Consider the following 27,443-nt stretch of genomic DNA (forward strand, 5'->3'; position numbering starts at 1 on the left):
GAGTTTTGGGCCGCGAAGCACGCGAAGCAGCAAACTGTCCCGTCGGCTGGCGGGGCCTCTTTGTCGTGGCGGACGGCGCCCCCCCCCCTCCTTCCCCGCGGCCCGCTGCTCCCGTCACTAATGAATGCTGGAATCGACGACGCCGCTTTCCGGCCGCGACCTCCGCGTCCTGGAAACGTATTGCAAAAGGACTTGCAAGGAGCGGCGGCGGCGGCGGTCAGAAAAATGGCCGCGGGGGAGGCCGACGACGACGACGCGGCTGCTCACTGTAATCGTTATTACTCGTCATCCGTACTTGCACTGTACTGGTCCGCCCCGCGGCCATGACTATTACTTATGCCATCCTCTGGGCCTCTCTGTGGACTGATGCCGAGAGTCGTTTTCGTCGCACTGTCTCTCTCGCACTCATGGGGCGTGCCGTATTGGTGCGCGAGAGAGACAGTGACGAGAACGACTCTCGGAATCAGTCTGCTCCGCGACCTCTTTCAGCTGGGCGACTTCTTTTTTTTCCTCTCCATCCGCCGTGCTTCTGTGGGTGTGATTGGTCCCTGTCCATCGAAGCGTACACTTATTGTTATGAGACTGTCTTTGTTCTTGTTTGGCCCTCGGCCCTCGACTCGGCCCTCCGTGTGGCCCTGCGCCCTTTTGTCCTTCCCGCCGATCTTCTCCACTTTTCTCTCCGCCGTGTTCACTACTGCCCTCCGTTTCTGTTATCAGACTGCTTTGTGACAATCTTTGTACGCCAGTTCAAACGGGAAGGGGGGTGGGGGATCATATTTTTGTTGCATGTGAATTCTCGCTGGTGAAATGCTGGTGCGGACACCCGAAGGCCGCAAGGGCAGCTGGCCGCGTTCCGGGGACTCTAATGGGGCGTAATGGGGCTTCCCCGAGGCCATCCTGGTCCTCGCCCTGATCGACTTGATGTGCGACGTGTGTGGGTGACTTGACTAACGCCGTGCTTTCTCTTTGTGTGTTGCAGAGCCCAACAACTACGTGTGCAGCACCTGCAAGCAGCGCCTGCACTCGGCCTGGCGCCTGGTGCAGCACGTGCAGAACAGCCACGGCATCAAGATCTACGTCGAGTCGTCGGGCGCCGAGCGCGCGGACGCCGCCAAGAAGGACAACAACAACCGATCCTCGTCGTCCAACTGCTCGTCGTCGTCGGCCTGCTCCAGCGGCAGCCTGCCCGGCCCGGGCACGCCGCTGTCCCTGCCGCCGCCGAGCTCGCGGCTGCACCCGCACCCGCCGCCCAGCTCGCCGCTGCTGGACCCCCTGCACCACCCGTTCCCCGTGGGCGGGCTGCTCAGGCACCCGTTCCCACCCACCTCCATGTCGTCCCCTCTGGGGCTGGGGCCCCTGTTCCCCCGGCCTTCTAGTCACGACCACTTCCGCATGGAGCAGCTCGTGTCGGAGCAAATCCGACTCAGCCAGCAGGGCCTGCAGCAGGGCCTGCAGCAGGGCCTGCAGCAAGGCCTGGGGCTGGCCGCCAACGCCTCCACCATCGCACCGCCTCCTCCGGTCTCCCCTTTTGGTCCGACGTCGACGTCAGTGGCGCCCACTTCGACGCCGAGCAGGCCTTCCACCGGCGCGCCACCAGCACCCCTGAATCTGGAACCGCAGCTGGATTTTTACTCACAGCGGCTGCGGCAGCTAGCGGGCGCAACGAGTCCCGGGGCCGCATCGGCCTCCACCGCCAACGGGAGCTCGCCGTCACCCTCCCCCCGGCAGGGGCTGCTCACACCCCCTTTCTCGAGCAGCTCAACGCCCGGGGCCGCGCCCGCCGCCGCGACTCCGCTCTCGCTCAACAACTCCAAGGACAGCAACAACTCCAACAGCACCTCCTCCAGTTCCTCTACCGCAGCCAACAACAATAACAACCACAGCGCGGTCAACAACAACAACAGTAGCAATAACAACAACACGAGTTTGCTGAACAACAACACCAGTGGAGATAGCGATAGCGAGACTCGGCCTCCCCGGCCGCAGTCGCTGACATCCCCCGAAAAGCAGTCCCAGATGGCTGAGACCCCCAGCAACCCCGCCATGGCCGCGGCCCTGGCCGTCACCAGCACGCCGCGGTCCGCGTCCACGCCCCCGGACGGCGACAAGCCCACCGACTTCTCCCTGTCGGCCAAGTCCCTGACGGGCGTGGTGGACGACGACGGCCACGACGGCGAGCGGATCCACGGCTGCGAGTTCTGCGGCAAGAAGTTCCGCTTCCAGAGCAGCCTGATCGCGCACCGCCGCGTGCACACGGGCGAGAAGCCCTACAAGTGCTCCGTGTGCGACCACGCGTGCGCGCAGCACTCCAAGCTCAAGCGCCACATGAAGATCCACCGCCTGGGCCGCGACGCCATCAACGGCAGCGAGCACTCCGCCGACCAGATCTCCAACGCGGGGTCGGTGGAGACGCTCGAGGACGACGACGAGGATGAGGACGAGGAGGAAGAGGAGGAGGACGAGGAAGAAGAGGAGGACGAGGAGGAAGACATGGAGCTGGAAGACGAGGACGCCGACGATGATGACGACCTCGGTGGCGACGCACCCGAGGACCTCACCACCAAGTCCAACTCTTCGACCCCGCCCAACAACAACAACACGAACCTGGGAAGTGACAAGAACGCCGGCTCTCCCAGGCCGACGCCGTCGTCCACGCCCCTGGACAAGGTGCCCACCGGCTCCCTGGTCGGCGAGCTCATGGACAAGTTCGGCCTGAACCACATCGCGCAGTACAGCGAGGCGTACAAGCAGGCGCTGCAGGAGTCCGTCATCGGCCCCAACCACCTCGGCCTCAAGGACGACCTGCTGCACCGATCGCCCCTCAGCCTGGGCGACAACAACAACATCAGCAAGCTGTCCCGGACCTCCAGCCTGGAGAACGGTCTCCTGGAGAAGTCGGCCGCCGCCCTGAGGTTCAGAGAGGAGTTCGCCAAGAACATGCTGGCCGCCGGCCAGCCTCCTCTGGACCTGGTGGGCGGCCCGCACGGCATCTTCGGCCCTGGCACGCCGTTCGACAACCCGTTCGACACGGCCAGCAAGCGGCTCAAGCTGGACCTGGAGCACGGCAACCCCTTGGGCAGGCCCGGCGACCGCACCGACCTGTACGCGGGGCTGTGGCTGCCCACCTCGCACCACCTGTTCCCCACGGACGGCTCCATGGACCTGCTCGGCTCGCGCAAGTCCAGCGACCTCCTCAAGTGCAGCAACGGGCCCAAGGCGGGGCCCAGCGCGTCGTCGCTGGCCGCGGCGGCGGCGGCCGCGCTCAACCTGGGCCTCCCCGTCAGCGCGCAGCAGCTCAAGAAGGAGGGCCGGCGCAACGACACGTGCGAGTTCTGCGGCAAGGTGTTCAAGAACTGCAGCAACTTGACCGTCCACCGGCGCTCGCACACCGGCGAGAAGCCCTACAAGTGCGAGCTGTGTCCGTACGCGTGTGCGCAGAGTTCGAAACTGACGAGGCACATGAAGACGCATGGCCGCCTCGGCAAGGACGTGTACCGGTGCCGGTTTTGTGAAATGCCTTTCTCCGTTCCCTCCACGCTGGAGAAGCACATGCGCAAGTGTGTTGTGAACCAGAACGCCAAGGGCGGACACCACTTCCTTTCCATGAGTGGCGACGAGGACTCAAGCTTGTCAGCAGCCAAGGAGCCTCAGTGGGAACAGGGTAGTCAAATTGACGTGAAAATGACATGACGCGATTCTCGTCCGAGTGAAATTTTTGAACCTCGGACGGCGTCGTTTTGGCGTCACGACGCTCAACATTTCTGAGCGCGCTCACAATGGTTGGGCCTTGTGGCGGCGAAACGATGCTGCCGTTTTAACGTCAATTTGACTACTGTGTTTCCTGGGGACTCTCCTGAGCCCTGTCATAAGTCTGAACAAGTTACCGGGGGGTTACGTGATTGTCCGTTGTTGTTGTTTTTATTTGTGCTGTGTGATCTAGAGCGACCGTGAGGATTCGCCTGTAAAATGTTGCGCGAACCAAAGAATATGTACTAAACCTGAAGCTCCCCAGACACTTTCCCAGTGAGGCGGTGAGTCGGGTTGGTTCGGCGTCGATTCGAAACGGACACCGTATGATCGACATCGCACCAACGCCCACCCCTCGCTGCAGCCTCGCTGGGCCGAACCGAACGTTCTGAAATGAACGAGCGTTTCCGCGCGTGTGAGGGCAGAGGGTTGCTTTTACTTCGTCGACTTGTGCCTTGCGGCCAATTTGACGTCGTACTGTACTTTGTACGCGTTTCGGCGCCAAGCCCAAGTTCCTAAGTGGCTCTGTGTCCACGTTTACCTCTTACTTTTAGGTGGTTTGCCTCGTGTTCCTCGTGCTTTGCTTGGTACAACAAGCAGAAAAGTGCCAAGTTGTTGAGCTCTCGAACCTAGCGATTCGTTGACGCGTGAGAGAGACCAAAATTATAATTGTGTAGTTATAGTTAAAGCAAGTTTAAGTTAAAGTTTAAAGTTATGAGGTGTGGATTTGGTGTAGCCTCTGTGTTAAGCGAACGATGTTGTTACTCCTGTAACTTATACCAAAGCAAAGATTCAGATATCAATCTTGTATCTAGGGTGATAGACTAATTGAAAAAGATACATCACTATTATCATTGATACCGTGTGGTTTAGGAGACCCAAAAGTTGTTAAATTTTTTAAATCTTTTTTTTAAACTTTTCATTGTATCTCACCATTGTCATTCAGGTATTCCAATCCAAGCGTTGATTTGCTATGCTACTCTTTGGTTTGTTCGCTATTGATTGTTTATTGTTCATTTCTGCTCAGGTAATCCTGTTTTGTTTATTAAGACTGAACTGGTCCAGGAGTGTCACTTTCAGCTCCAAAAACGTAAATTGTGTGATTTTACTAACACGTTTTTGCCAAAAATTAACTTAGTTTTTGTCAATGTTTTTATTTGTTTTTGACTAACCCTTTTTCATGTAAATATGTTAAAACATTTTACTCTCCACACTTGTTCATGTTTTTGTTAGTTATATTCTTTGTAATGAATGAAATTAAGTTTGGCATATCCGATTTGAAGGCTAGTTCAGTTTCAAAGTGTATGCATGAAGTTATGCTACACATTGTTCCTATTTACTATTATTTAATTTAAGAAAGCTTGGCATGTTTGATTCCTTTACCTATGTCAAGTCACTGGTGAAAATTTTGCTCAATGCAGAGCTTGTAAATGAATTCTGTTTGGTTTTAACAACAGTACAAATCCCATAGTTGAACAATATCATATCGAACATTCCGCTAGTGTGCATTTATTCCCATGTAAAAGGGCACATTGTGTCACCGTACAATTCCATTCGAAGACTGCTGTTGTAGATGTAGTGGTTGTGATTGACCTGTACCGTTCTGCTCTGAGGCGCGCATGGATACTCAGTACCGGTGACGGGGCGTAAGCTTCAGGAAAAGATTTTAGAAATGATTGTTTAGGGATCAAGTTGTTTTTGTTTTGTTTTATTTGTTTATGTGTAAAGAGTGTATATGAATGTATGTATGTGTACATAAAAATCGATTTATGAAAATAGGAGCGGCAGTCGTGTACTTTAAATATGGCCATTCACTCACTGCTCGCAAACAGTTGTGGCTTTGGTCATAGAATATATTTCGAAAATAAAGTTTAATATCTTGTCTTCAATCTGTCGTAGCCAATGTTATTTCGCCAATTTCATTTCCCTGTTAAAAAAAAATCTTCACATGCTTGAAATCAATTTTGGTTAACTAATTTGCCAGAAGTAAGTTTTTCATCATTTTGACAACAAGATCAAAAATTCTACATCACAATATTTCAGTCCACTTCTGAATAAACATATTAATGACCTAGAGGTTGCCTCAAAATATCATTACTGGTTTCAAGCATCAAAAGAAATTTATTTGCATAATCAATTGAGTAGTGATAAAAAAGGCATAGAAACAAACAGGACTAGATCACATTTTGACAACAATAAAATCTGGATCAAAAACTACTATGAGGAGACAAGTGTCTTACTAGTGACACTTACTTTTACAGGGTAACAAATAAAATAGTCTCGTCATTACTTTACCTGTTAGATAGGAACATAACTTAGAGCCAATTGTACATGCTGCCCTTGCTCTGCACTCCCAAGGGGACAGTCAACATCTTTTTTTAAAATCAGGGTTATCAGAGAAGCTTGGCTCTGTCTTGAATTCCTTTCAAATGTTCACTAAGCTTTGTTTTATGTTTAGAAAAGCATACATATTTAATTTCTCTTGACAATTGAGTAGCCTATCACTTTATAGGTAGATATCTTTTAAGCAGATAAATGTTTGGAATTTTTACAAACCTTGCTTAGAAGTCATCTTAAGTAGTTATGTGGAAGTTCCCAGGCACGTCTTGATGACACTAAAATATTTGTCTATATTTAAATTATATTATTGAAATCATATTTTAGTTGAAAGGGACGTTTCTGGTAATTTCTACATTTATAAATTAAAATTTGCATATCTCAACCTTTGGACAAAAGTGTAATGTCCTTTGTTCCTGAATGGCTCAAAGCGTTTTGCTTTTGGCTGTGTTGTCATGTGGTCATTTGCTATCTTAAAATATGGCATGGATGTACCTTCTTAGATTAAATTAGAAAATCTTCGATAGGTTGGTTGTGCAGAAATAAACACAAACTCTTATTGTGTAATGAAAAAAAATCCCATACTCTATAGTTTGTAATATATTTTTCATTATCCTGCCCATGTCTTGTTTGAATGAACATACAAATAATTAAATATATATGTTTGTAGAAAAGTGTGAACCACTATTCTTGTTTGTGAAGCAGTGATGTTGGGGGTGGCTTCTTCTCCTCACCAGGAGGGAAGACAAAATCAATTTTTAAAATGATCGAATATTGCAACAAATTGTATAGCAAAAGTCACTTGTATCATAGAGGAGAAGATGAAGTGTAAAAGAATTTCTTTTGTTTTATTTTTCACTGTGACTCTTTATTACTAATATTATAATTATTATTTATTTGTATATGTATTGTACCATGGAAAGAAATTACAAAGTTGTAGTAAACTTGACCGACTTATTTTCGTCTTTGACATCCACCACTAAACCCCGAACTCAAAGTAAAGCCTAAGGCACCAATAGTAAAAACACGTGCGCGCGCGCGAGGGGCAGGGCAGGCAACCCACGCGACACACATGTCGCATGCGCTGCGGCGTTGCAGGCGCTAGACGAGAAGGGGAAAGGGGAGGAGGGAGGGGGGCTGCAGCGCATTGCCGGCACTGCCACGGGGAGAAGAGAAAGAGAGAGAGGGAAGGAAAACACTGCCTCGGAAATCTGAAAAGTTGGCCGCTTCGCGCTTGTCAGTTCGACAGGTGGTTGCTTGAATTAGATTAGCCACCGTCTCCTACGCAAACATTAACCGAGAGGAAAGTGTGAGGCGGGGGAGGGAGGGGGGAGTCGAGGGACAGCGCGCCTTTGCTTCCAAGGTTTCGCGGAGGCGAGGCGACAGTCCGACAGAGGACGCGCTTCCGGGTACACAAGTGGACGCGGTGAGAAGACGGAAGACCGACACTCTAGTTTCTAATAAGAAGCAACAACTGCTTCAAATCAAACACGTCAAACACTGGTGGTTGGCGCCGCATGCGGGCCTGTGGTCCTGTCGCCGTGCTCGCCGGCCGCCGCCGCGCGGAGGAGCCAGCGCGCCCTGGCGGAGGGAGGAGGAACTCCGACACCGCCGACTCGGCGGCTCAGTCGACTGCTCTGCGGCCAGCAGTGGACCCGAGCCGAGGCCGGCACGCAAGGTTCAAGGTTTAGTTAGAGGGTGACAACTTCTGAAATTGCCGATCGCCATCTTAGACAATCATCTGAGAAGATACGAAAATTCGTTCGCGAGCACCGTCACAAAAGCGTTGACGCCGGCGGCAGCGGCAGAGGCGCACCTGGCCAGGTAGTCCGCCCGGCGGGTAGGCCACCCAACGGACGCCCGCGCGCGGCGGCGCAGCGGAGCGGCACGGCGGCGTGCCGACGGGGCGGCCGTCTTGGTGGCGTCCTGGGGAGTGGCGTGGCCGCCGTGCCGCCGCGTCCGCCGTGTCCGCATGCGTTCTCTTCGACGTCGGCATGCCTGAGTGGCTGTGCGCATGACGACGATGCGCACGCCTCGCCGTTGCATGAAAGGCAGTAACCCTGAAAGGATGACCGCCCCGCCGTGGCGCGCCGTGGCCCGTTGTGAGTATGAGAAAGTCGTGTGGGAGCGGGGCGGGGCGGGGCGGAGCGTCTGCTGCTCGTCGTCTCGTTGACAAAAGCACTTGGCCAAAAGAGAAGTCCCGAGAAGCCGTCGGCACTGTCGTGTTCGGCGGGAGCGTTGGGGCGGGTAGAATAATGATCGATCAGATTCCCAGAAAATGGAGACATTATTGCAGCCGCACCCAACGGGGCTCCATGCCTCCCCCTCCTCCAAACCTGGCTGGCCGGACGAACGAGGTGGCACCGCGGCGCGGAGGGTCCTTGCACCAAGTTGGGACTGGAACGATGACACTTCTTGCGTGTAAACAGTCCGTTCCGTTCCGTTCCGTTCCGCCGCTCGCGCGGAGTCCAGCAGCCCGGCAGCGGCAGCACCGCGTATGAATATGCAAAGCATCAGGGAAGGCCCCGAAGAGCCTGCTGAGTGCCGCGCAGTGGCCGCGCAGTGCCGTGGAAGATGAAGAGGCTGCTGACATTCTTTCCATTTTCGCGGGGATGCATAGTGGGCCAGAGGACCGGTGGTGGCAGTCGAAATCCCGGACGCGTTTTGAGCTCCTGAGTCGCTAATGGGACTCGAACCGAACGTGTGACGACCCCACCAATGGATTGCCCTTCGAACGAGGAATCCATTGGTGGGGTCACACATTTGGTTCGATTCCCATTTAGTGACTCTGAAGCTCAAAACGCGTCTAGACGTTTGGCCGCCTCCACCGGTCTTCTGGCCCACTGTGGGACATGCGCAGTGTGGGCCCGGCTCTTTTCAAGGGCCCCGGAGGATGGCCAGGATGGCGTGCTCCTGGACAGGATGACGCGCAGGGACGCCAGACGACGGACGGCCGGACGTCTGAGAATCCGGGAATCCGCGGAGGACGTGAATGTTTGGACGATACTCTGCATCGCACTATTATGCGCGTCCGTCACGTGTGTGTGTGAGTGTGTGTGTGTGTGCAGCCGCGCGTGCGCATTATTCCATTCCCCTTCATTTTTTTGGGCGCCAAGGTAAACCTTCGGAGGCAGAGCCCTCTGTTTGAATAGGCGAATGGATAGGCGTAATGAATAGGCTGGCTCGGGGAATGCAACATAACAAGGAGGTTTCGCCAAGGAAGCGAGTAGCCAGTCTCAGAACGATTTGCAATGAAGGGATTCGATCGCCAGATCCTAAAGATGGGACTCAACGCCACTAAGTACATCGACCAACGCAGCTGCCTGGAAATAATCGCTCCTGAATGAGAACACGATTGTGGCCATCGTGGTCGATCTCTGAACCTGCGGAACCAGAGTTGAATTCGATTTCAAAAGTAGCAATGTCCATAGTGTCGTCAAAGCCTGTGACCCCCAGGGTGCGCGTCGGGACGCGCTGGCCCAGAACACCTCCTAGCGTGCGGTGTCCACCCACTCAGCCTTGTCCTCCTCGGGTGGCGTCCGGGCCCGCGGCAGCCAGCCCGCGGCAGCCCGCGGCCGGCGGGCAGTGTGGGTAGGGGCCGCCGGGCCGCTGGACGAAGTATAAAACGGCGTCCAGGACGAGGCATCATCACTCCAAGTTCGTCTGCGGAGCCCAGCCGACCATCCTCGCACACCCCCAGCCATGGCTTACGCTTCGCTCCGAGTGCTGGTAGGTGTCCTGCAGCTCCCGGGGCTCCGGAGTGGGCCGTTTGGCCGAGCGTCTTGGCCGTCTCCCACAATTATAAGTCTTGATCGGCCGTTAGCCGGCTATTCTTAGTGTTGCTTTTGATCGTCAGTGTTAGCTTCCCAGTGTATATTTGTGCCTCGTCGCTAGTTCCACCTGGATAACGGCTAGTGACCACGTGGGCTCGTGCTTGCCAAACAAAAACATGGATGTACAGTGTAGTCAGATTGATTCCCCAAAGCCAGCGTGATCGCGCCGCTTTACACGCCTCCGCATGCAAACGATGGAAACGCGACATTGACCCAGCGCGCTCGCAGTGCAGGGCACGCAGGGCACGCACAGCACGCACGGCACGCACGGCACGCACGCGCGTGTGGCGGAGCGTGACGGTCGCGTGACGCTGCGTGACGCCGTGACGTGCGCGGCCCGCCGCTCTCACGGCGTCATTCCGCTGACACCTGCTCCAATGAGATGACAGTGGGTCGCGTGCCGTGCCGTGCCCTCCACGCCTTTGACAGCCCCAGCCCCCGCAATTTACTTTAATTTGTAGTTTTTTTTCTTCTTGGTATTGTTTTCTGTGAGGGAGGTACCTTGCGTGCTGCCGCCGGATTAACAAGCTATGCTAAAGCGGCAAACGACTTTGACTTGCTTCCCAGGTTGTCGCCGCGGTGGCCTGCGTCCTGCTGGACTCCGTCCACGGCCTGCCCCGTCCCGGACCTGCGCCCGGCCCCAACCCCCGGCCCGCCCCCGGCGCTGCCCCCGGCCTGGTCCCCGGCGACGCCCCCGCCCCTGCTCGAGTCCAGGCCGCGGAGGCCGACGCGCAGCAGGCCGGCGGTGACCTCAAGACCGCCGCGTCGCACGGCTACGGCTACGGCGGCTGGGGCGGATACGGCGGCTGGGGCGGCTACGGCTACGGCGGCTACCCCTATGGCTACAGCTACGGCTGGGGCTACCCCTACGGCCGCGTCTACAGCTACGGCCACCACGGTAAGCGCAAGCGCCGGCGAGCGTGCTACAGACCGTTCAGTTCGAGATGCAGGTTCCCGGTCTAATGTTGCTCGGCGCCTCCTGTTGCAGGCTACCCCTTCGACTACGGCTGGGGCTACGGCGGCTACGGCTACCCCTTCTACTGAAGAACGAAGTCCCACCATCGACTTGCAATCCCGCCCGCGACTCTCGACTCCCCCATTCCCGCCTAACTGTAACGCTCTCTGTGATCAATAAAAAGAAGCTCAAGCAGATTGTGTTGTTGATTCGCATTCCCGATCCCGATGTGTTGCGTGCTGCACGTGTTGCCGACTCCAGCGAAGAGGCCAAAGGCGTGGCGCGGCGTGGTTGGGCGTAGTGCTGACGGGGCGTGGCGTGGCGGCGCGTGGCAGCGGGGCTGCCCGGCGACTGTACGACGCACGACGTGGGCGCGTCGAAGAGAGCCCAGACAAGAGGCCAACGCTCTCGACCGACAACAAACCCAGCTGCCTCCGCCGTCCCCTTCAAGGCGGGGATATAGCTCAGTGGTAGAGCATTCGACTGCAGATCGAGAGGTCCCCGGTTCAAACCCGGGTGTCCCCTGACCGACTTTCTTTTTTCCCGTGGTGTCTGTCACTTCGAGTTTCCGAGGGTTCAAAGTAACCTTTACATCTCAGATTTATCGTAATCGCGTTTCAAATTAGGTACGGCCTAGGGTTTCTTACAAGCCCCAGAAACCAAATTTGATTTTCCCTCGCTTGATTTTTTCCTATCGTGATCTATTCTAAATTTCTACGCATGAAAACGATGTAGCATAGGGCCGAGGGCCGGCCGGCCGGCCGCGGCTGAGTGCAGCGGACGACGACGTGGCTACGGCAGAGAGGAGGGGAGGGGGAGGGGGCAGCCGCACTCAAGGTCACGTGACTGCCTTGTCGGCGGGCAGGCCCAGCAGGGCTCGGCTGCTCGGCTCGGCTCCCTTCGCCCCGCCTTGGCTCCGCTCGGGTCCGCTCGACTCGTCTCGCCAGCGTCAGCACGGTCGCCGTGGGCCCGCTTCATAAGTGGTGCGGGTGGCCGCGGCTCACAGCGGGTTCCATGGTGTAATGGTTAGCACTCAGGACTCTGAATCCTGCGATCCGAGTTCAAATCTCGGTGGAACCTTCATTTTTATTCCGGCTATTCGTTTGCTGTGGCTTGCTCGTGGAACACAGTACGGTTTGTTTTAAATTTCAAATCACGGCTGGGCCATGGGCGCCCCGATGGACGCGTAGGGCAAGGGCACGAAGAAGTGGCTGCCCTGCGGACAGCGCTGCCGACGCATGTAGTTGTGGAGGTTGGCCAGCTTGTGCAGGAAGCCGGCGTTCGGCCAGACGCCGCGCCGACGACGCACCGCGCGCACCGCCTCCTCCGCCGACATGCCCCTCCGCAGCATCAAGAAGGCCATGACGATGGTGGCCGACCGCGACACCCCCATCATGCAGTTGACGAACACGCGACCTGAAACAGCGGCGGCCACGTCAGCGAATAAAAATGAGACGACATCGTCGAGCCAGTCCGAGTCCGGCGATACGCCTCAAAGACTGGCCGGCATGTCGGCATACGTCGTCGTCGCGGTGGTCGCGGCCCGAGCCCGCACACAAACACACGCGCACACACACACACGACGGGCGCAGTGTCGCAATTTCCTCCCAAAAAGAATTACCGCCGTTGTACAAGGCGCAGTCTATGAACTGGGCGGCGCAGTGGAAGTAGTCCTCGATGTTGGACGACGGCAGGTCCTCGACGGGCAGCCCCAGGTACTTGATGTCGGCGTCCTGGTAGTACCACGCGTTCACGTTGAGCTGCCCCCCGCGGCGGCCCTCGGCGCAGTTCACCACGTGCGTGATGCGGATCTCCTTCAAGTACTGCTTGTCCCTCACCGTGGCCCTGGCGGCGCGGAGATTGAACAACGCAGTGTACTCTCGGTTCGGCCAGCACGTTGACGGCGGGGTTTGGCGGGAGACTCACGCGTCGCCGATGAAAATGTCCGGGTACACCTCGTCGCAGTCCAGCCCCAGCTTGGCGCGGTCCCACGTCTGCGGGCTGTGCTCGAAGCCCGGCAGCTGGATGGGGGCCAGGCGCGGCTGCTGCGAGTGCAGCACCTCCAGGAGGTCTCTGGCGCGGACCTCGCGGCCCCACGCCATCCCGGACAAGGCCCTCCGGCCTCCGGGTCGCGGTCCTGGGGGAGGCCCTCCTGGAACGCGACGCGCCACGACACGCCAGTGGTCATCATCTCCGTCATCTCAGTCATGCGACGCCGATTGTCCACAGCCTTGACGTGTTGCATCACCTGCTGCGGGAGGGAGTTCACACCGGGGCCTCGGCGGAGGGTCGCGGACCCTGTGGGCCCTGTGGGCCGTCCTTTTGATACTGGGCAATTTTGAATCTGACCGCGAAAACTGGGAGGACGCGAGAGGAGGTAGCGCGGCTTCTGAACAATGCCACGCTGGCCATTGGACATTGTTGACCACCATTCGGCGTGGGCGTAACGGAAAGAACGCATTTGCGTAAGCATGCTGGTCACGTGAGGGAAGGGTAGGTTAGGTTAGGTTTCCTAGCATAGCCGGAGGGTAGGTTAGATTAGGTTCGCGCGTTCGCGCCGCGCGACGCTCCAGCCTGACGGCCTGCAGGGTAGGCAACCCAACAGACACGTCTGTCCACCTGGCGGACCTGGCCTGGGCGCCGTGCCGGCTGGCAACCCAACCAACACCTCGCATGCCAGCACAGCACGGCGCGTTCGCGCTGCGCGACACACATGGCAACAACATACTTTTTTCGCGTCGTGGGAACCGCGGCCGTGACCCCTGCTATAGTTTATCTGTTCCGCGACCACCGAAGCAAACGTCGTCGCAGGCCGGCCGGCTACCTCACCTAGGGTTGGTTGCCCGCCATCATTCCAAGAATAGACCACCGCCTCGATGCCCCCGGCTCACCAACGGTCCTGTGGCGCAACGGATAACGCGTCTGACTACGGATCAGAAGATTCCAGGTTCGAATCCTGGCAGGATCGGATTCATTTTTTTCCCCACAGTATTACTGCCGGGCGGCCTTCCAGGTCGAGCCTGTGTAAAAGTGAATTTATAATGGGCCATTCGGTACGGAATTTTTGTTTTCTTGACGATATATGGGGTACAGACTCAGGGCGCATGGGTAGTATAAAAGTTGGTCAGAACAGCGCAGAGAAATCGGCCACCGCGATGAACGGTCAGGATTCAACCGTCGTACTTGTGTCAGGGGTCATTTGGGTGTCTTCCAAGACAACATACACGAATTTGGACCGATTCAAATTTTTTCCCCAAAACGTGAAAAAAACCATGAAAACCCTTTTTTGCCACTGGACTTATGACATTTTTTAATAAGAAGTCACAAAAAATTATAGTATTTATGTTTAAGTCAGGGGTTTGTGGTACTTTAACCGATTAATGCTTTCTGGGTCCACCGAAAAAAGAACGACGAGGATGAGATTCGAACTCACGCGGGCAGAGCCCATTGGATTAGCAGTCCAACGCCTTAACCACTCGGCCACCTCGTCTTCCGGTAATCGACGGCTGGGAGCGCTGCCTTATCACAGGGCAAGCTGCCGCTGCTTGCTGCTGCCGCTCTGTCGCCAGCTCGCGGCGCCATCAGTGTCGACGGTGTCGACCCGAGCCGATACACTACAAGCGGCAAATACAGCTGACTACTCTGCACTGCTTGCTGTGATGCACACGTCATCAAGTCAGGAGATAAAATTTGAGTCGGTTATTGATTTTCGATGCGGCTTTTCAAAGGGTCCGGTCAGGCGGGATCCCAGACAACTTGCACTGCATGCAGCGCTTGCGGCCAGCCTATTGGGGCGTCGGCATCGATACCCCCCCCCCCTCGCCAGACTACGCCCACCCCTTTCTTTGGAGGTGTCAATTTGAGAGGCACTCCTCTAGAAAGTTCAGGCTGAGGGCGCTGGTCTAGTCCCCAGGGCCTTGCCATGCCGCCGCCGCCGCCGCCGCCGTCGGCCCGGCTGGCTCGGCCTCACGGCGGAGGGGGCGTCAGCAAATGGCGTCCGAGAAGCCTCGAAACGGCACGGTGCCACACAGTGCACCTAAGCGACTAACCGGTCGACCGGCCCACCCCCTCCCGGCCGGCCCACCCTTCTTGTCCGAGAAGTCCCCCTCCCCTCCCCGGCCGCAGCGGAGGGCGACCAATTGGAAGGTCCGACCACCACGCCGACCCTTGTCTAGGAAATTCTTGTGTCCGTGGGGGGTCTGCTCCAGCGGGGAGGCTTGCGGTCGAGGGGAGCGCGGGGCGGGGCGGGGCGGGGCGGGGCGGGGCGGCCACGGGGGTGGGACTCGAGTTCGAATCTGTCCAGAGGGTAGGAAAGTAAGGGCACTTGAACCCAAACTTCCCTCCCCCGGCCGCCCTCTCCCGAGCTGGTTCTCAAACTCGGGCTCGCATCTCTGTCTCCGCCGCGGCGCGCCGCCCCTCCTCCACATTCAACTCATCCCGGCCCGTCCCGGCCATCCCGCGGTGTAAGGTTCTCTTCCTTCAAACGGCCTCTCTAATTCATCAATCCCCTTTCTGTTCCTCCACTTTCCCGGGCCTCCCTCTCCGCCCTCTTTTTCCTTTTATTTGCGCCCCCCCCCTTCCCCCGGCCCGATTCTCATACATGTGGAGTGGACCCGACTCTTTCATACTTTCGCGTCCTTTCCAATCCGCCGCGATGCGTGAACGCAAAGCGGGACGCGAACCGCGAGTAATTTTATAACTCGACCCAATTCGCAGAATTTTCATTAGCCGCCGCAGCCTGAGCGTGGCAGGGCGCGGCAGGGCAGGGCACGGTTAGGCCCGCGGTGCAGCGGCTGCAGCCCCGCGCCGCGTTCACGTGCGCCGCGCCACTGCAACGTCCGTGCGCGCCGCGTGCAGTTACGCGGCTCCGGGCGGGGCGCATTGTACGGGCGGGGCGGGGCGGGGCGGGGCGGGGCGTACACTCGGTTTGAAAAGGATTTCGCTGCGCCGCCGCTCCGCCCCGCTTTGTACCGCCACTGCTGCCTCCGCCCCCGCCGCCGCCACCACACTGCACCGCGCCAGCGAATTTACACTTACGGCGGCGCGGCGGATTAAAGTGATTCTCGCGTGGCTCCGCCGGGCTCCGCGGCGCACTCTGCATTAACGTGGCCAAATGATAATCGTTTTTGTTTTTATTTGCGCACAAAGGCCTCGGCGGCGGCGGCCTCGACGGCCGGGGAGGCTAATTTGGCCGCGGCCGTGTTTCCTGTCCTCTTCCGGCTCAAGCGCGCCCCGGTCGCCTCTCCCGCCTCTGCGGGGCCGCGGAGAGTAGAGCTGTAGAGCTGTAGAGAAGCGCTGATTTTCGCCACGTCGAGGGCCCTGTGTACCGCCTGGCCCGCGCCCGAAGGACCCGAAGGACCCAAAGGACCCAAAGGACGCGAAGGGCACCAAGGGCCTAATTCGACGAGTCGTCCTTAGGTGCCTCTTCGGCCTTCGCCGCCGTCCTCGCCCAGTGCTCTTCCCGTCACCACGACGCGGCTGCACTGGCTGCGTGCGCGCCGGCGGCCTTCGGAGGCAGCCTAGCACGGACTGATTCCGAGTCGTTTTGGTCGCTCTGTCTCTCTCGCACTTATGAGGCGCCCCCTATTGGTGCGAGGGAGACAGAGCGACAAAAATGACTCTCGGAATCAGTCTGCAGCTGTGACGAGCGTAATTAACGTCGTAAATGAGATTAGCCGGCCTTCGCCGGCTGCCCGCAACGCTCGTCGCTCGGCCAGCGCCAGCCTGGACCCCTCCTCGGCCTCCTCGCCCTCACACGCGAGGAGAACGACGAACGCGAAAAGGATAGGCTGGACCAGGGGTGGCCTTCTGTCTGTAGCATTCATGCTGCCAAGCGAGGCACAAGTCTGGAAGGAACGGTTGACCTCCCCCCGCCGAGCGGACACCCTACCTTCCGTGTTCGTGTCCGATGGGATGCCTACCTGCCGGCGTCGGCCGATGCGCGCCGTTCGCGTTCGCAGCGATCATCATGAAAGGCGACACGGAGGACGGAGTGGCGTGGCGTGGCGGGGCGGGGCGAAAAGCTCGCCTTTGACTGTGGAATGCGGCCGGGCCGAGACGGGGGTGCGTCCCGGGTGGGGCGGGGCGGGGCGGGGCGGGGCGGGGCGGGGCGGGGCGGGGCGGGCGACGCCTCTCCAGCTCTAGGGGGCTTTAGAAGGGCTGGCGTTGTCCAGAGAAGGTGCGGGCCGTTGCCAGACGAGCCAGACCCACATAATGGCCGAAACCACTGCGGGTGGGACGGGGACAAAAGCCGTGTCGCCCTCTCCCGCATCCCTCTCACTCTCTCATCCATTCCCGCGGCCCCGCGCACGCCGCGCACGCCGTGGCGTGGGGATGAATTTTCTCCTTTCTCTCGCGGACCCTCCTCCCCTGCATGACAGCCGGCTCGGTGTCCTGCCGCGTCCCTGCGGCCTGCACCGGCCGAGGACCTCGCCGAGGACAACGAGGCCCTCCCCGAGCACGGTGCGAGGGAGAGCGACGAGGTTGCACCTTGCTGCAGACTGATTCCGAGAGTCGTTTTCGTTGGTCTGTCTCCCTAACCTATACGGGACGCCTAACGAGCGCGAGAGAGACAGAGTGACGGAAAAGACTCTTGGAATCGGTCTGCTGGTCTAAGGACACGCTGGAGCTGGCGTGGTCCTCGATGGTCAGCAACGACCTTCTACTCGAAGCCCACCTTGCGCCTACACTGAGATGTGCCTGTGTGTGCGTGACAGTGTGAGCCTGTGTGTGTGCGCGCGCTCGCAGCGCCGCGGCATTGTTTGGTGCCACAAACTCATCCCCCTGGAGTGGCTGTGTGCGCATGCATTTCAGCATTCCAGGCCCAGCGGACTGATTCCGAGAGTCGTTTTTCGAGTAGCTCTGTCTCTCTCGCACTCGTGGGGCGTTCTTATGGGTGCAAGGGAGACCGAGCGATGAAGAAGACCCTCGGAATCAGTCTGTAGCCAAGGCCCAGCCCAGGCCCAGCCCAGGGCCAGGGCCCGCGCCGCTGCAGGGACGCTCTAGACTCTAGACGCGACGACGGGTCCACACAGCAGCCCGTCCTTACAATGGAGCGGCGCGCGCGTCGGCCCAGACACTTTTTCGCGTCCTTTTTCCTCTCGGCGTCGGCCCGGCCGTCCGTCCGTCCGACCGGCTCCCTTCTTCTCATAAGGCCAATGGAGCTAACCTGCACGCTGCAGCGCTGCACGGTGGAGGCGGTGCCTGCCCTGCCTGCAGACTCATTCCGAGAGTCGTTTCCGTCGCTCTGTCTCTCTCGCACTCATGGGGCGTCCCGTGCAGGTGCGAGGGAGACAGAGCGAGGAGAACGACTCTCGGAATCAGTCTGCTGGCGCAGGCTGGCGCAGGCTGGCGCAGGCTGGCGCTGTGGAAGCATTGAGCCCGTGCCGCCGTGGCGTGGCGTAGCGTCGCGCAGTCCCGCGGCTCGACGGGGGCCTCGCCAAAGAGAAGGGAGCTGAAGGGGAGGCTCAACTAGCCAGCCAGCGTGCGGCAGCGCGGCCTACGACCCCCGTGGTCTCGGCCTCGTCCGCGTCCTCGGCCGGAGGTCTCTCTTTCACTACACCGGCCGAGGGGAGAGGCGAGCGGCAGGCCTTTCGCGTTATTGGGGAAGAGAGGGGGAGAGAGAGAGAGAGAGAGAGAGAGAGAGAGAGAGAGAGAGAGAGAGAGAGAGAGAGAGAGAGAGAGAGAGAGAGAGAGATCAAATGGCCGGCAGCGCTGAAGCGCGCGGACGACGTCAAGTGGTGGGCGGTCCAAGATGGCGTACGCTCGGCGCGGCCTGGTGCCGTGTGTTTGTGTGTGTGTGCGTGTGTGTGTGTGAATGTGTGTGCGCGCGTGTGTGCGGTGTACAGTCCAGCGGGTGTTGATGTCAGGAGGGCGGTGCGGGGGTTCCTCTCGGCTCCTCTCCGCCCCACGGCGAATGCGGCTGAGCGGTTGATGTATGACTGTACATGCAGGCTCCCTCTCTCCCCCTCTCTCTTTTGCACACTGCGATCCTCTCACAACAGCAGGGCAGGTCTGCGTTGCTCGGCCTGCCTCGGCCCGCTCATAGGCTGATTCCGAATAGCGCCCTTTTGTCGCTCTGTCTCTCTTGCACTCTCACGGGACAGGAGGCCCTCGCAGGACCGCGCAGGGGAGCGAGAGAGACAGACGCTGACCGGCCGTGATCCCTTTCCACCCCCGTCCTTGTCACACTGCTTTGAGCGATGATGGCTGCACTCATGCAGATCAGATTGCAGGACCTTCACGCACACACTCTCTCTCTCTCTCTCTCTCTCTCTCTCCACACACACACACACACACTCACACACAAAAGCCAAACTCCTCTCATTATGGTGCAGCTCCGCTCGCGGCGGCGGGATCAAAATCTTCTTGTTGTTGGCATGTTGTAATTCACGCACGAGCCTCTCGTATAACGGGCCACGGCTTTTTACCTAATTATTCTTTATTTTTTCGTGACTGTACTTTCCTGCCTGTTTTGTTTCTGTCTTTATAACGAACGAACTGCTGAGTGCTGATGATGGACGTAACTCTGGCGAACTGCGCACGGAGAGCAAAACCAATGCGATGCATCTGCTGTGGGCAGGAGCGTGGCCTTGAGCGTGGCCTGGCTGGCTGGTGTTATTTCCAGTTTAACGAGTGTGCCGTTAATGTGCCTTTGTGTATGTGCTGAGAGTGTGTGTGCGCGCATGTGCGAGTGTGTGCGTGTCCCCGGCGCCGCCCCTGCCAGGACAGCCACGCCCAGCACCCTTGTGCCCCGGGCAGCGCAACGCCACGCCACGCCTCGGCCAAGATTAATCTACTGCAAAAGTCAGAGGCAAGCGGCGGCTGTGGCCCCGTGCCGCCCCGCGCCGCCCCGCGCCGCCCCGCGCCGCCTCGTGCCGCCTCGTGGCTCTCGTGTGGGGCGATGGAGTGCTGCACGGGCAGGGCTGGGCCGGGCTTCGGGGTCTGCGGGGCGGGGAGCGCGGCGCTGCGATAGGTCCGAGTCCGGACGCAACATTACACCCACACAAGCACACTGACTCACACAAACGTGGCGGCAGGGTCGACTACGCAGCGGACCAATTTGAACCATGTGCACTTCAGACCATGACTTCCGGATGGCTTCCGGATCGCAAGGCCAAATTGCGCCCGTAGCCCGCACCACGCAAGTGATGTGCACATTTTTCGGCAACCGACTTCTCGAGGAGATCTTTGCGGAGAGGATTTAGTACCAGCGCTGGCAGAGCAGGCACCATGGGCCTTCGATAGCTCAGTGGTTAGGTTGGGTTAGGTTGGGTTGGGTCAGGTTAGGTTGGGTTAGGTTAGGTTAGGTTGGATTAGGTTAGGTTAGGTTAGGTTAGGTTAGGTTAGGTTAGGTTACGACAGGCGGGGCCCGGCTAAACTCCTGCGGGCACTCGCAGGCACTCGCTGGGCCCGGCAAAACTTTCGCGGGTATCTCGCAGGCAGGGAAAGCGCGACAGTGTCGCGGCAGGGGAAGCGCGACAGTGTCGCGCTAGGGGAAGCGCGACAGTGTCGCGGCAGGAGAAGCGCGACAGTGTCGCGGCAGGAGAAGCGCGACAGTGTCGCGGCAGGGGAAGCGCGACAGGGTCGCGGCAGGGGAAGCGCGACAGCGTCGTGGCAGGGGAAGCGCGACAGGGTCGCGGCAGGGGAAGCGCGACAGCGTCGCGGCAGCCGATGCGCAACAGTGTCGCGGCAGGGGAAGCGCGACAGTGTCGCGGCAGGGGAAGCGCGACAGCGTCGCGGCAGCCGATGCGCGACACTGTCGCGGTAGCCGAGCGCGACGTCGCGCAGCCGAAGCGCGACAGCGTCGCGGCAGCCGAACAGCGTGACCCCGGAGGTCCTGGAGGAAAAGGTTGGGTTGGGTTGGGTTAGGTTAGGTTAGGTTAGGTTAGGTTAGGTTAGGTTAGGTCAGGTTAGGTTAGGTTAGGTTAGGTTACGACAGGCGGGGCCCGGCTAAACTCCTGCGGGCACTCGCAGGCACTCGCTGGGCCCGGCAAAACTTTCGCGGGTATCTCGCGGGCAGGGGAAGCGCGACAGTGTCGCGGCAGGAGAAGCGCGACAGTGTCGCGGCAGGGGAAGCGCGACAGTGTCGCGGCAGGGGAAGCGCGACAGTGTCGCGGCAGGGGAAGCGCGACAGTGTCGCGGCAGGAGAAGCGCGACAGTGTCGCGGCAGGGGAAGCGCGACAGTGTCGCGGCAGGGGAAGCGCGACAGTGTCGCGGCAGGGGAAGCGCGACAGTGTCGCGGCAGGGAAGCGCGACAGTGTCGCGGCAGGGGAAGCGCGACAGTGTCGCGGCAGGGGAAGCGCGACAGCGTCGCGGCAGGGGAAGCGCGACAGTGTCGCGGCAGGGGAAGCGCGACAGTGTCGCGGCAGGGGAAGCGCGACAGCGTCGCGGCAGCCGATGCGCGACACTGTCGCGGCAGCCGAAGCGCGACAGTGTCGCGGCAGCCAAAGCGCGACAGTGTCGCGGCAGCCGAACAGCGTGACCCCGGAAGTCCTGGAGGAATAGGTTGGGTTGGGTTGGGTTAGGTTAGGTTAGGTTAGGTTAGGTTAGGTTAGGTTTGGTTAGGTTAGGTTAGGTTAGGTTAGGTTACGGATTAGGCGGACCGGGCTAAACTCCTTGCGGGCACTCGCAGGCACTTCGGCTGGGCACGGCAAAACTTTCGCGGGTATCTCGCGGGCAGGGGAAGCGCGACAGTGTCGCGGCAGGAGAAGCGCGACAGTGTCGCGGCAGGGGAAGCGCGACAGTGTCGCGGCAGGAGAAGCGCGACAGTGTCGCGGCAGGGGAAGCGCGACAGTGTCGCGGCAGGAGAAGCGCGACAGCGTCGCGGCAGCCGATGCGGGACACTGTCGCGGCAGCCGATGCGCGACACTGTCGCGGCAGCCGATGCGCGACACTGTCGCGGCAGCCGAAGCGCGACACTGTCGCGGCAGCCGAAGCGCGACACTGTCGCGGCAGCCGAAGCGCGACAGCGTCGCGGCAGCAGATGCGCGACAGTGTCGCGGCAGCCGAAGCGCGACAGTGTCGCGGCAGCCGAAGCGCGACAGTGTCGCGGCAGCCGAACAGCGTGACCCCGGAGGTCCTGGAGGAATAGGTTAGGTTGGGTTGGGTTAGGTTAGGTTAGGTTAGGTTGGGTTAGGTTGGGTTGGGTTAGGTTAGGTTAGCTTAGGTTGGGTTAGGTTAGGTTAGGTTAGGTTAGGTTGGGTTAGGTTAGGTTAGGTTTACAGGACCGAGAGCCTCAATCCGAACCGTCTTGGAACCGGGTGACAAACGTCCCCAATTGCATCCGTTCCCAGGACCTAATGGCAAAGTGGTTCAATTTTGATACTCCCGTCCTGGTTACGGTTGTCTGGCTACCTCAGGGACGCTCATGGTCCTGAATCTTTCAGCACTATATCTTAACGTGCACGTGCTCCTGTTCGCGGTATTGTTGCTGGAGTTGGACTGATGGTTGCATTAAAATTTATCTACCCAAAAATTGGGTTGGACGCTATTAAAACACAGAGCACTATTCCCGTGTCTAATCAGAACGCACGCACTAGGACCCGCACCACACACACACTCACACAAAGCAGTACGTACTAGAAAGGGCCACGCCAAGTTATGGGATTAATTAAGAGAATTGACCACACTTTGCACCCGCTGTGTTTCTCTCTCTCTCTCTGTCTCTCTCTCTCTCTCTCTCTTTCCCTCTCTCTCCTCTTCGTGCTACACACACATACACCCACAAACGCAGGCACTCACTCACACACACGCATACGCCCCGCTCTTAAAGCCCCCCTCCCCCTTTCCACCACCACCAATCCCGCTGCCCGCAACATCACACCCCAGCAGACCCCCGCGCCCCGCCTCGCCACGCACTCTGGGGAATAGCAATGCCAACACTTGGAGCGCAAACTGCAGTCCACTGCGGTAATGAACGCACACCCCATTTTCCACACACCTACACTGCGAAAACAACGGCGGAAACCAACTTGGAGGCTAATTGAGGGCGAAAATACTGGCGCCGGACTGTACGCTCCAGGCGGAAGTGGCAGCACTGGCACGGTGCGACAGATTTCTAGTTCGATGTCGGTGGGTCCGCTTTTTAGAGACGATCGAAGGCTGATCAAAGACAATAATGGTGGAAAGTACTTTCTTGTTGAACTGGGAGTTCCCTCCACTACCATCGGTGAGCGTGTCGAGGGGTTTCAAGAAGTATACGGACTAAGAAAGATTGCCCAGGCGTCTCCGTCTCACACCGGCTCGAGCGCTCACTACTTCCTTCGTGTTACCCCGAAATAATTTTCTTCGTGGTCAGTGAGCTCGGGGAGCTTGCGCTGTGGCTGACAGTGGAGTCGCTGCGCCGCTGTGCTCGTGTGGGTGAAATGAATGATTTTATCTGCCCGTCGCACCGAGGGCCGCGGGGCTGTGGCTGTGCGGTTTAATTAGCAAGCGCGCCACCGAAAGTACACTCCATTGCCATCGCATATCATTGTTTACGTACACTGGAGCGCGCGCCGGGGCCTGGCCGGGCCAGCAGACTGATTCCGAGAATCGTTTTCGTCGCTCTGTCTCTCTCGCACCTACAGGGAACGCCCCATGAGTGCGAGAGAGAGAGAGACTCGGAATCAGTCTGCTAGCCGGGCTGGCGCCGCGACGCCCCCGCGGCCCTCTCCCCAGTGCCGCCAAAGCAGTTGGAGACACCAGCCCTGCCCATCCTCGCACTAAAGGAGTTGAACATTTCGCTGGGTCTTTCACTTTCGACCTCCGTCCGGCCACCCCGTCGCCGTGCTTGTCCTGGAACCCGGCAACGCGGCCCTGGACGCGAGGGCCGCCGCGACGCGTGAGGGGCAGCCTGGCGGCCTCGGCGGGGCCGTCCCGTCCGTCTCTCCAGCGGGCTGCAAGCTGGAGGCTGCAAGGCGCCCACGCCGCGCCACGCCGCGCCACGCCGCGCCACGCCACGCCGCGGGATTACAAAGGCGTCAGGCGTAAAGCCAACAATGAGGATCAGAGCCAACAATCGGACCCTACATCGGTTTGGCCATTGTCTGAGCTCAGACAGGCTGGCATGCACGGCCCGGCCCGGCCCGCGCGCTGGATGTGTGCGTGTGTGTGTGCGTCAGTGAGAATGTGAACGAGACGGCCTGGCTTCGCCCATCGCCCTGCTGACTGCGGGGTAGGCCACCCATCCGACACGCCGACGGGGTGGCCCACCTCGCAGGCGCCCGGCAGGCACCCTTCCGGTGCTCATCGTTTGTCCGACCCCTTTTTGTCCGGCCTTGCCCGTGAATCGCCTGAAAATTTTGTCCGACAGTACAAAGAAAATTTCAGCGAAAGAGGGCACCCCGGCGAACCGGCCCTCTTCCCCGCTGGCTTGGTGGACCAGTGGTTCCCCCATCTCATCACAGGAGCAACCTCAGAGTTAAACCGCAGTGGCCCCGTCATTGGTCACGTCATCTGTGATGTGGAGGAGTCCTCTCATAGTAGGCCAGGCTGCCACCTTTCCCAGTAGTCGGGTTTCGTTCCCGGCCCCCTTCCCACTCAGGGGCCATGCTACTGTTACTCAGGAGTCTGCGTCACCCTGCCCAGCAGCGGAACCACTGGGCTATGAGAGGCACACTCAACGTCGGCCGATTTGGTATACTTGAACCGCCTTCTTGCGATGCAAGCTTGGTCAAAATATTCGATTCCGAACTCGGTGTCGAACCCCGGACCCCGCATTCGGGATCCGACGCCTCTGCGCTCTCGGCCACCACGGCCCATGGGAGATGCTGTGCGAAGGGGAGTCTTTGAAGCCGCTGGTCCGAACCGTATAATCAGACAAAAATAGCGGGAAGCTGGTATTCGATCGCTCGATCCGAGTGTAGGATTCAGACACCTCAACACCTTCGGCCACCGCGGCTCATCGAGTGAGCTGAGTGGCGCAACGGGTCCAAGCCGCATCGGGAAAGCCGCTCCTAAAATGTAAAGAATTGCTGGGAGTCGAACCCCAGCCCCTGGAGGTGCGGGTCGACACCTCTGCGCGCTCAGCTGCCACTACTGACTCTAGAGAGTGTGTCGCAGGTCCCACTGCTGGCACTGCGGCATCCCGAGGAAATCATGGTCACGCGCAGAGTCTAGGGTTCGACTCCCAAGATTTCGATCATGATTTCTTCGGGATGCTACAATGTGGAGCCAACGACATACACCCGCTATCCACTCCGCCCTTGTCGCACTCTCGGGTCGTCCCGCAGGGGTGTGAGAGAGACAGCCGAATCGCTGCAGCGTCTACTTTTGAAAGCCTTTGATCCTCGTCGGCGGCGTCGTCGGCGTCCTGGAGGCAGACAGCGTCGCCCGCCATTGTCGTGGCCCAAAAGCGCAAGGGCGGGGCGGGGCGGGCCGGATCACGAATCCGGCCGCGCGAAGGCGAAGGACGCAAAGGCCTCCCCGTCCTACCCCCGCTCCCTCGCTTTGGCCGTGCGAGTGCATTCGCCGCCGTTCCCCGAGAGCAGCATAATTAACCTACTCGCATTTTACAGTTCGTTATGTGTCAAAGGTTCGCAAATTAGCCCTGTCATGTACGCCCCCACGCCGCCACAGCGCGCCAACGCAGACAGGGCGGGCTCTCGGCAAAGCGCAGCAAAGCGTCTGTGAAGCAAAGAATCGCATTGCGATGACGACACAGACCCTCCGTGACTGCGCGCGTTATGTTATTCGGAAAGCCGCAGCGCAGAGCGCGGGGCTATGTCCGACCTTCGTCGAGGCCTCTCTGCTCTCGGCCACCACGGCTCATCAGACGCGTTTCGTGAAACGGTCGTTTCACGACCTGTTATGACCTCTTTTTGTCCCACCTGCCGAAATACGTCAAAACTCAATCCAACTGTTGTAATTTTGTCCGATCTCACCCCTCTTGCATCGCCATTCGCCAGTGGCCGCCTCAACGCCAGACCGCCTCAGGACGGCCTGCGAGTGCCAGAGAGAGCCCCGCCGCCGGCGGGGATCCCTTCACTTCCTGCTTTCGATGCCTCGCCTTGCCTGCCGCGCCGCATTGCGTGTCAATGACGTCACAGGCCAGGAGAACGCGGCAGACTCATTTCGAGAGTCGCTTTCGTCTCCCGGTCTCTCTCGCACTCATGGGGCGTCTTTTATAGGTGCGAGAGAGGCAGAGCGACGATCGACTCTCGGAATCAGCAAGACCGCCAAGCGGAGCGTTTTGTATTTCCTGCATGACGCTACACCGCGCACACTGAACGACCCCGGCGAGTACATCATTGCGTCGTGCATCAAGAAGGAAAAGGGGTGCAGTGCAGTTTGTCCGTTCGTTAATGTATTCCGGCGAGCCGCAGCGTGGTGCGTCGCGCACTTCCTGACGCGGGCCGGGCCGGGCCGCCGGGCAGGTCACCTGCAGACCCGTGCAGACCCATTCCGAGAGTCGTTTCCGTCGCTCCGCCTCTCTCGCACTCATGGGGCGTCCCGTACAGGTGCGAGGGAGACGAGCGACGACAACGACTTTCGGAACCAGTCTGCTGGCCCGGGAGGGTGTCGTCGCGGACACGTCGGGGTTGCCGGTGTCGCCCCGAGGACCCCTCGCAGGGGGAGGGGAGCGGCGGCAGCGGCGGCTGGCTACCCCAACCTGACGGCCGAGGCTTCCGTCAACACCCCTCCCCTCTCCCCGCACGTCCTGCGCAGCCCACGGATGGACACACGGTGACGAACACGGCATCCCGCGCGCCTCGAAGAACGTCGTCCGGGCGAACTCGATGTTTTCGACGTGGATGCCTATCGTCAGCCTATCGCCCGACTCGCATGCCGTGCCCTGGCAGCCGGGTCCCCTCGCCGTGATGCGCCTCCCCGCCCTCCGCTTTGCATAGCCTTCCACCCTCCCTCGCACTGGCCGGCGACTCAGCTGTGTCCCTCATGGCCAGGGCCTTCGTCCCCTTCCCGTTCTCTCTCTCTCTCTCTCTCTCTCTCTCTCTCTCTCTCTCTCTCTCCACTCACACACACACACACGCTCTCTCTCTCTCTCTCTCTCTCTCTCTCTCTCTCTCTCACACACACACACACACACACACACACACGGAGAACACGCGCACGTGTGCACGTCGTGTATGTCGCGTCACTCGGCATTCGGGATTGGAAATGGATTTAATTAAATCGTCGGTCCCGCTGCCCGTTTTCTAGATTTAATAACCGAAATGCAGATGGCGCCTCGCCTTGCCGGTCGCCGGTCGCTTGACGGTCTCGTCGGACGTCCGCGCCATTTCCCGATTAACCGGCCGAGCGCGGCGGTGGCGGCGGTGGCGGCGGAGGCCCTGAGCAAGGTGCGGCCAATCACCGAGACGTGCCCGGCCTTCCGAGCAGCCCGCCGGCCCGCCGTGCTCCGGGGGGCAGCGTTTAAAACACCGCGGGGGCGCCATGACGGCGTCCTCGAGCGGGCCGAGAGAGAAAGAGAGAGAGAGAGTCCGGCCGCGCCTGGCGCCTGGCGCGTAGGGCGGCCCGTGGCGCTCGGGAGTACAGGGTGATTCATCTCAACACAGATCATTACGATGGGGCCTACCCTCGGCTCTGCAGGCGCGCCCCCGGCCGGCCCGCTCGCCACGCTGCGCCACGCC

At 59.2% G+C, this 27,443-nt stretch overlaps 2 protein-coding genes, 1 long non-coding RNA gene and 4 other non-coding genes across 12 annotated transcripts in view; 5 read left to right on the plus strand and 2 right to left on the minus strand.

Moving 5' to 3' along the window:
• LOC117649354 (B-cell lymphoma/leukemia 11A-like) overlaps window positions 1-7,028 on the plus strand; it is a 151,063-nt gene extending 144,035 nt beyond the window's left edge. For all 6 annotated transcript variants that reach the window (XM_034392016.1, XM_034392018.1, XM_034392015.1 and 3 more), the window contains one exon: window positions 980-7,028. In XM_034392016.1, the coding sequence (XP_034247907.1) occupies window positions 980-3,690 (2,711 nt within the window). In that variant the 3' untranslated portion in view covers window positions 3,691-7,028. The remainder of the gene's footprint in view (window positions 1-979) is intronic.
• A 3,672-nt stretch (window positions 7,029-10,700) lies between these two features.
• Window positions 10,701-11,067, plus strand: LOC117649813. The gene is made up of 2 exons (XR_004588006.1): window positions 10,701-10,815; window positions 10,906-11,067. It is a non-coding gene; the product is annotated as an uncharacterized LOC117649813 (long non-coding RNA).
• A 258-nt stretch (window positions 11,068-11,325) lies between these two features.
• Window positions 11,326-11,397, plus strand: Trnac-gca. Its single transcript has one exon. It is a non-coding gene; the product is annotated as a tRNA-Cys (tRNA).
• A 483-nt stretch (window positions 11,398-11,880) lies between these two features.
• On the plus strand, window positions 11,881-11,952 carry Trnaq-cug. The gene has a single exon. It is a non-coding gene; the product is annotated as a tRNA-Gln (tRNA).
• LOC117649748 (dual specificity protein phosphatase 3-like) lies at window positions 11,941-12,974 on the minus strand. The gene is made up of 3 exons (XM_034392770.1): window positions 12,799-12,974; window positions 12,494-12,717; window positions 11,941-12,288 (listed from the first exon to the last, which is right to left on the minus strand). Exons 1-3 carry the CDS (start codon window positions 12,972-12,974, stop codon window positions 12,026-12,028), a joined length of 663 nt encoding a protein of 220 aa, XP_034248661.1. The 3' UTR covers window positions 11,941-12,025.
• A 793-nt stretch (window positions 12,975-13,767) lies between these two features.
• On the plus strand, window positions 13,768-13,840 carry Trnar-acg. The gene has a single exon. It is a non-coding gene; the product is annotated as a tRNA-Arg (tRNA).
• Window positions 13,841-14,280: 440 nt separating this feature from the next.
• On the minus strand, window positions 14,281-14,362 carry Trnas-gcu. The gene has a single exon. It is a non-coding gene; the product is annotated as a tRNA-Ser (tRNA).
• Between the last annotated feature and the right edge of the window lie 13,081 nt (window positions 14,363-27,443).

The sequence above is a fragment of the Thrips palmi genome, unplaced genomic scaffold (genome assembly GCF_012932325.1).
Source record: "Thrips palmi isolate BJ-2018 unplaced genomic scaffold, TpBJ-2018v1 HiC_scaffold_4, whole genome shotgun sequence".
Taxonomy (NCBI): Eukaryota; Metazoa; Arthropoda; class Insecta; order Thysanoptera; family Thripidae; genus Thrips; species Thrips palmi.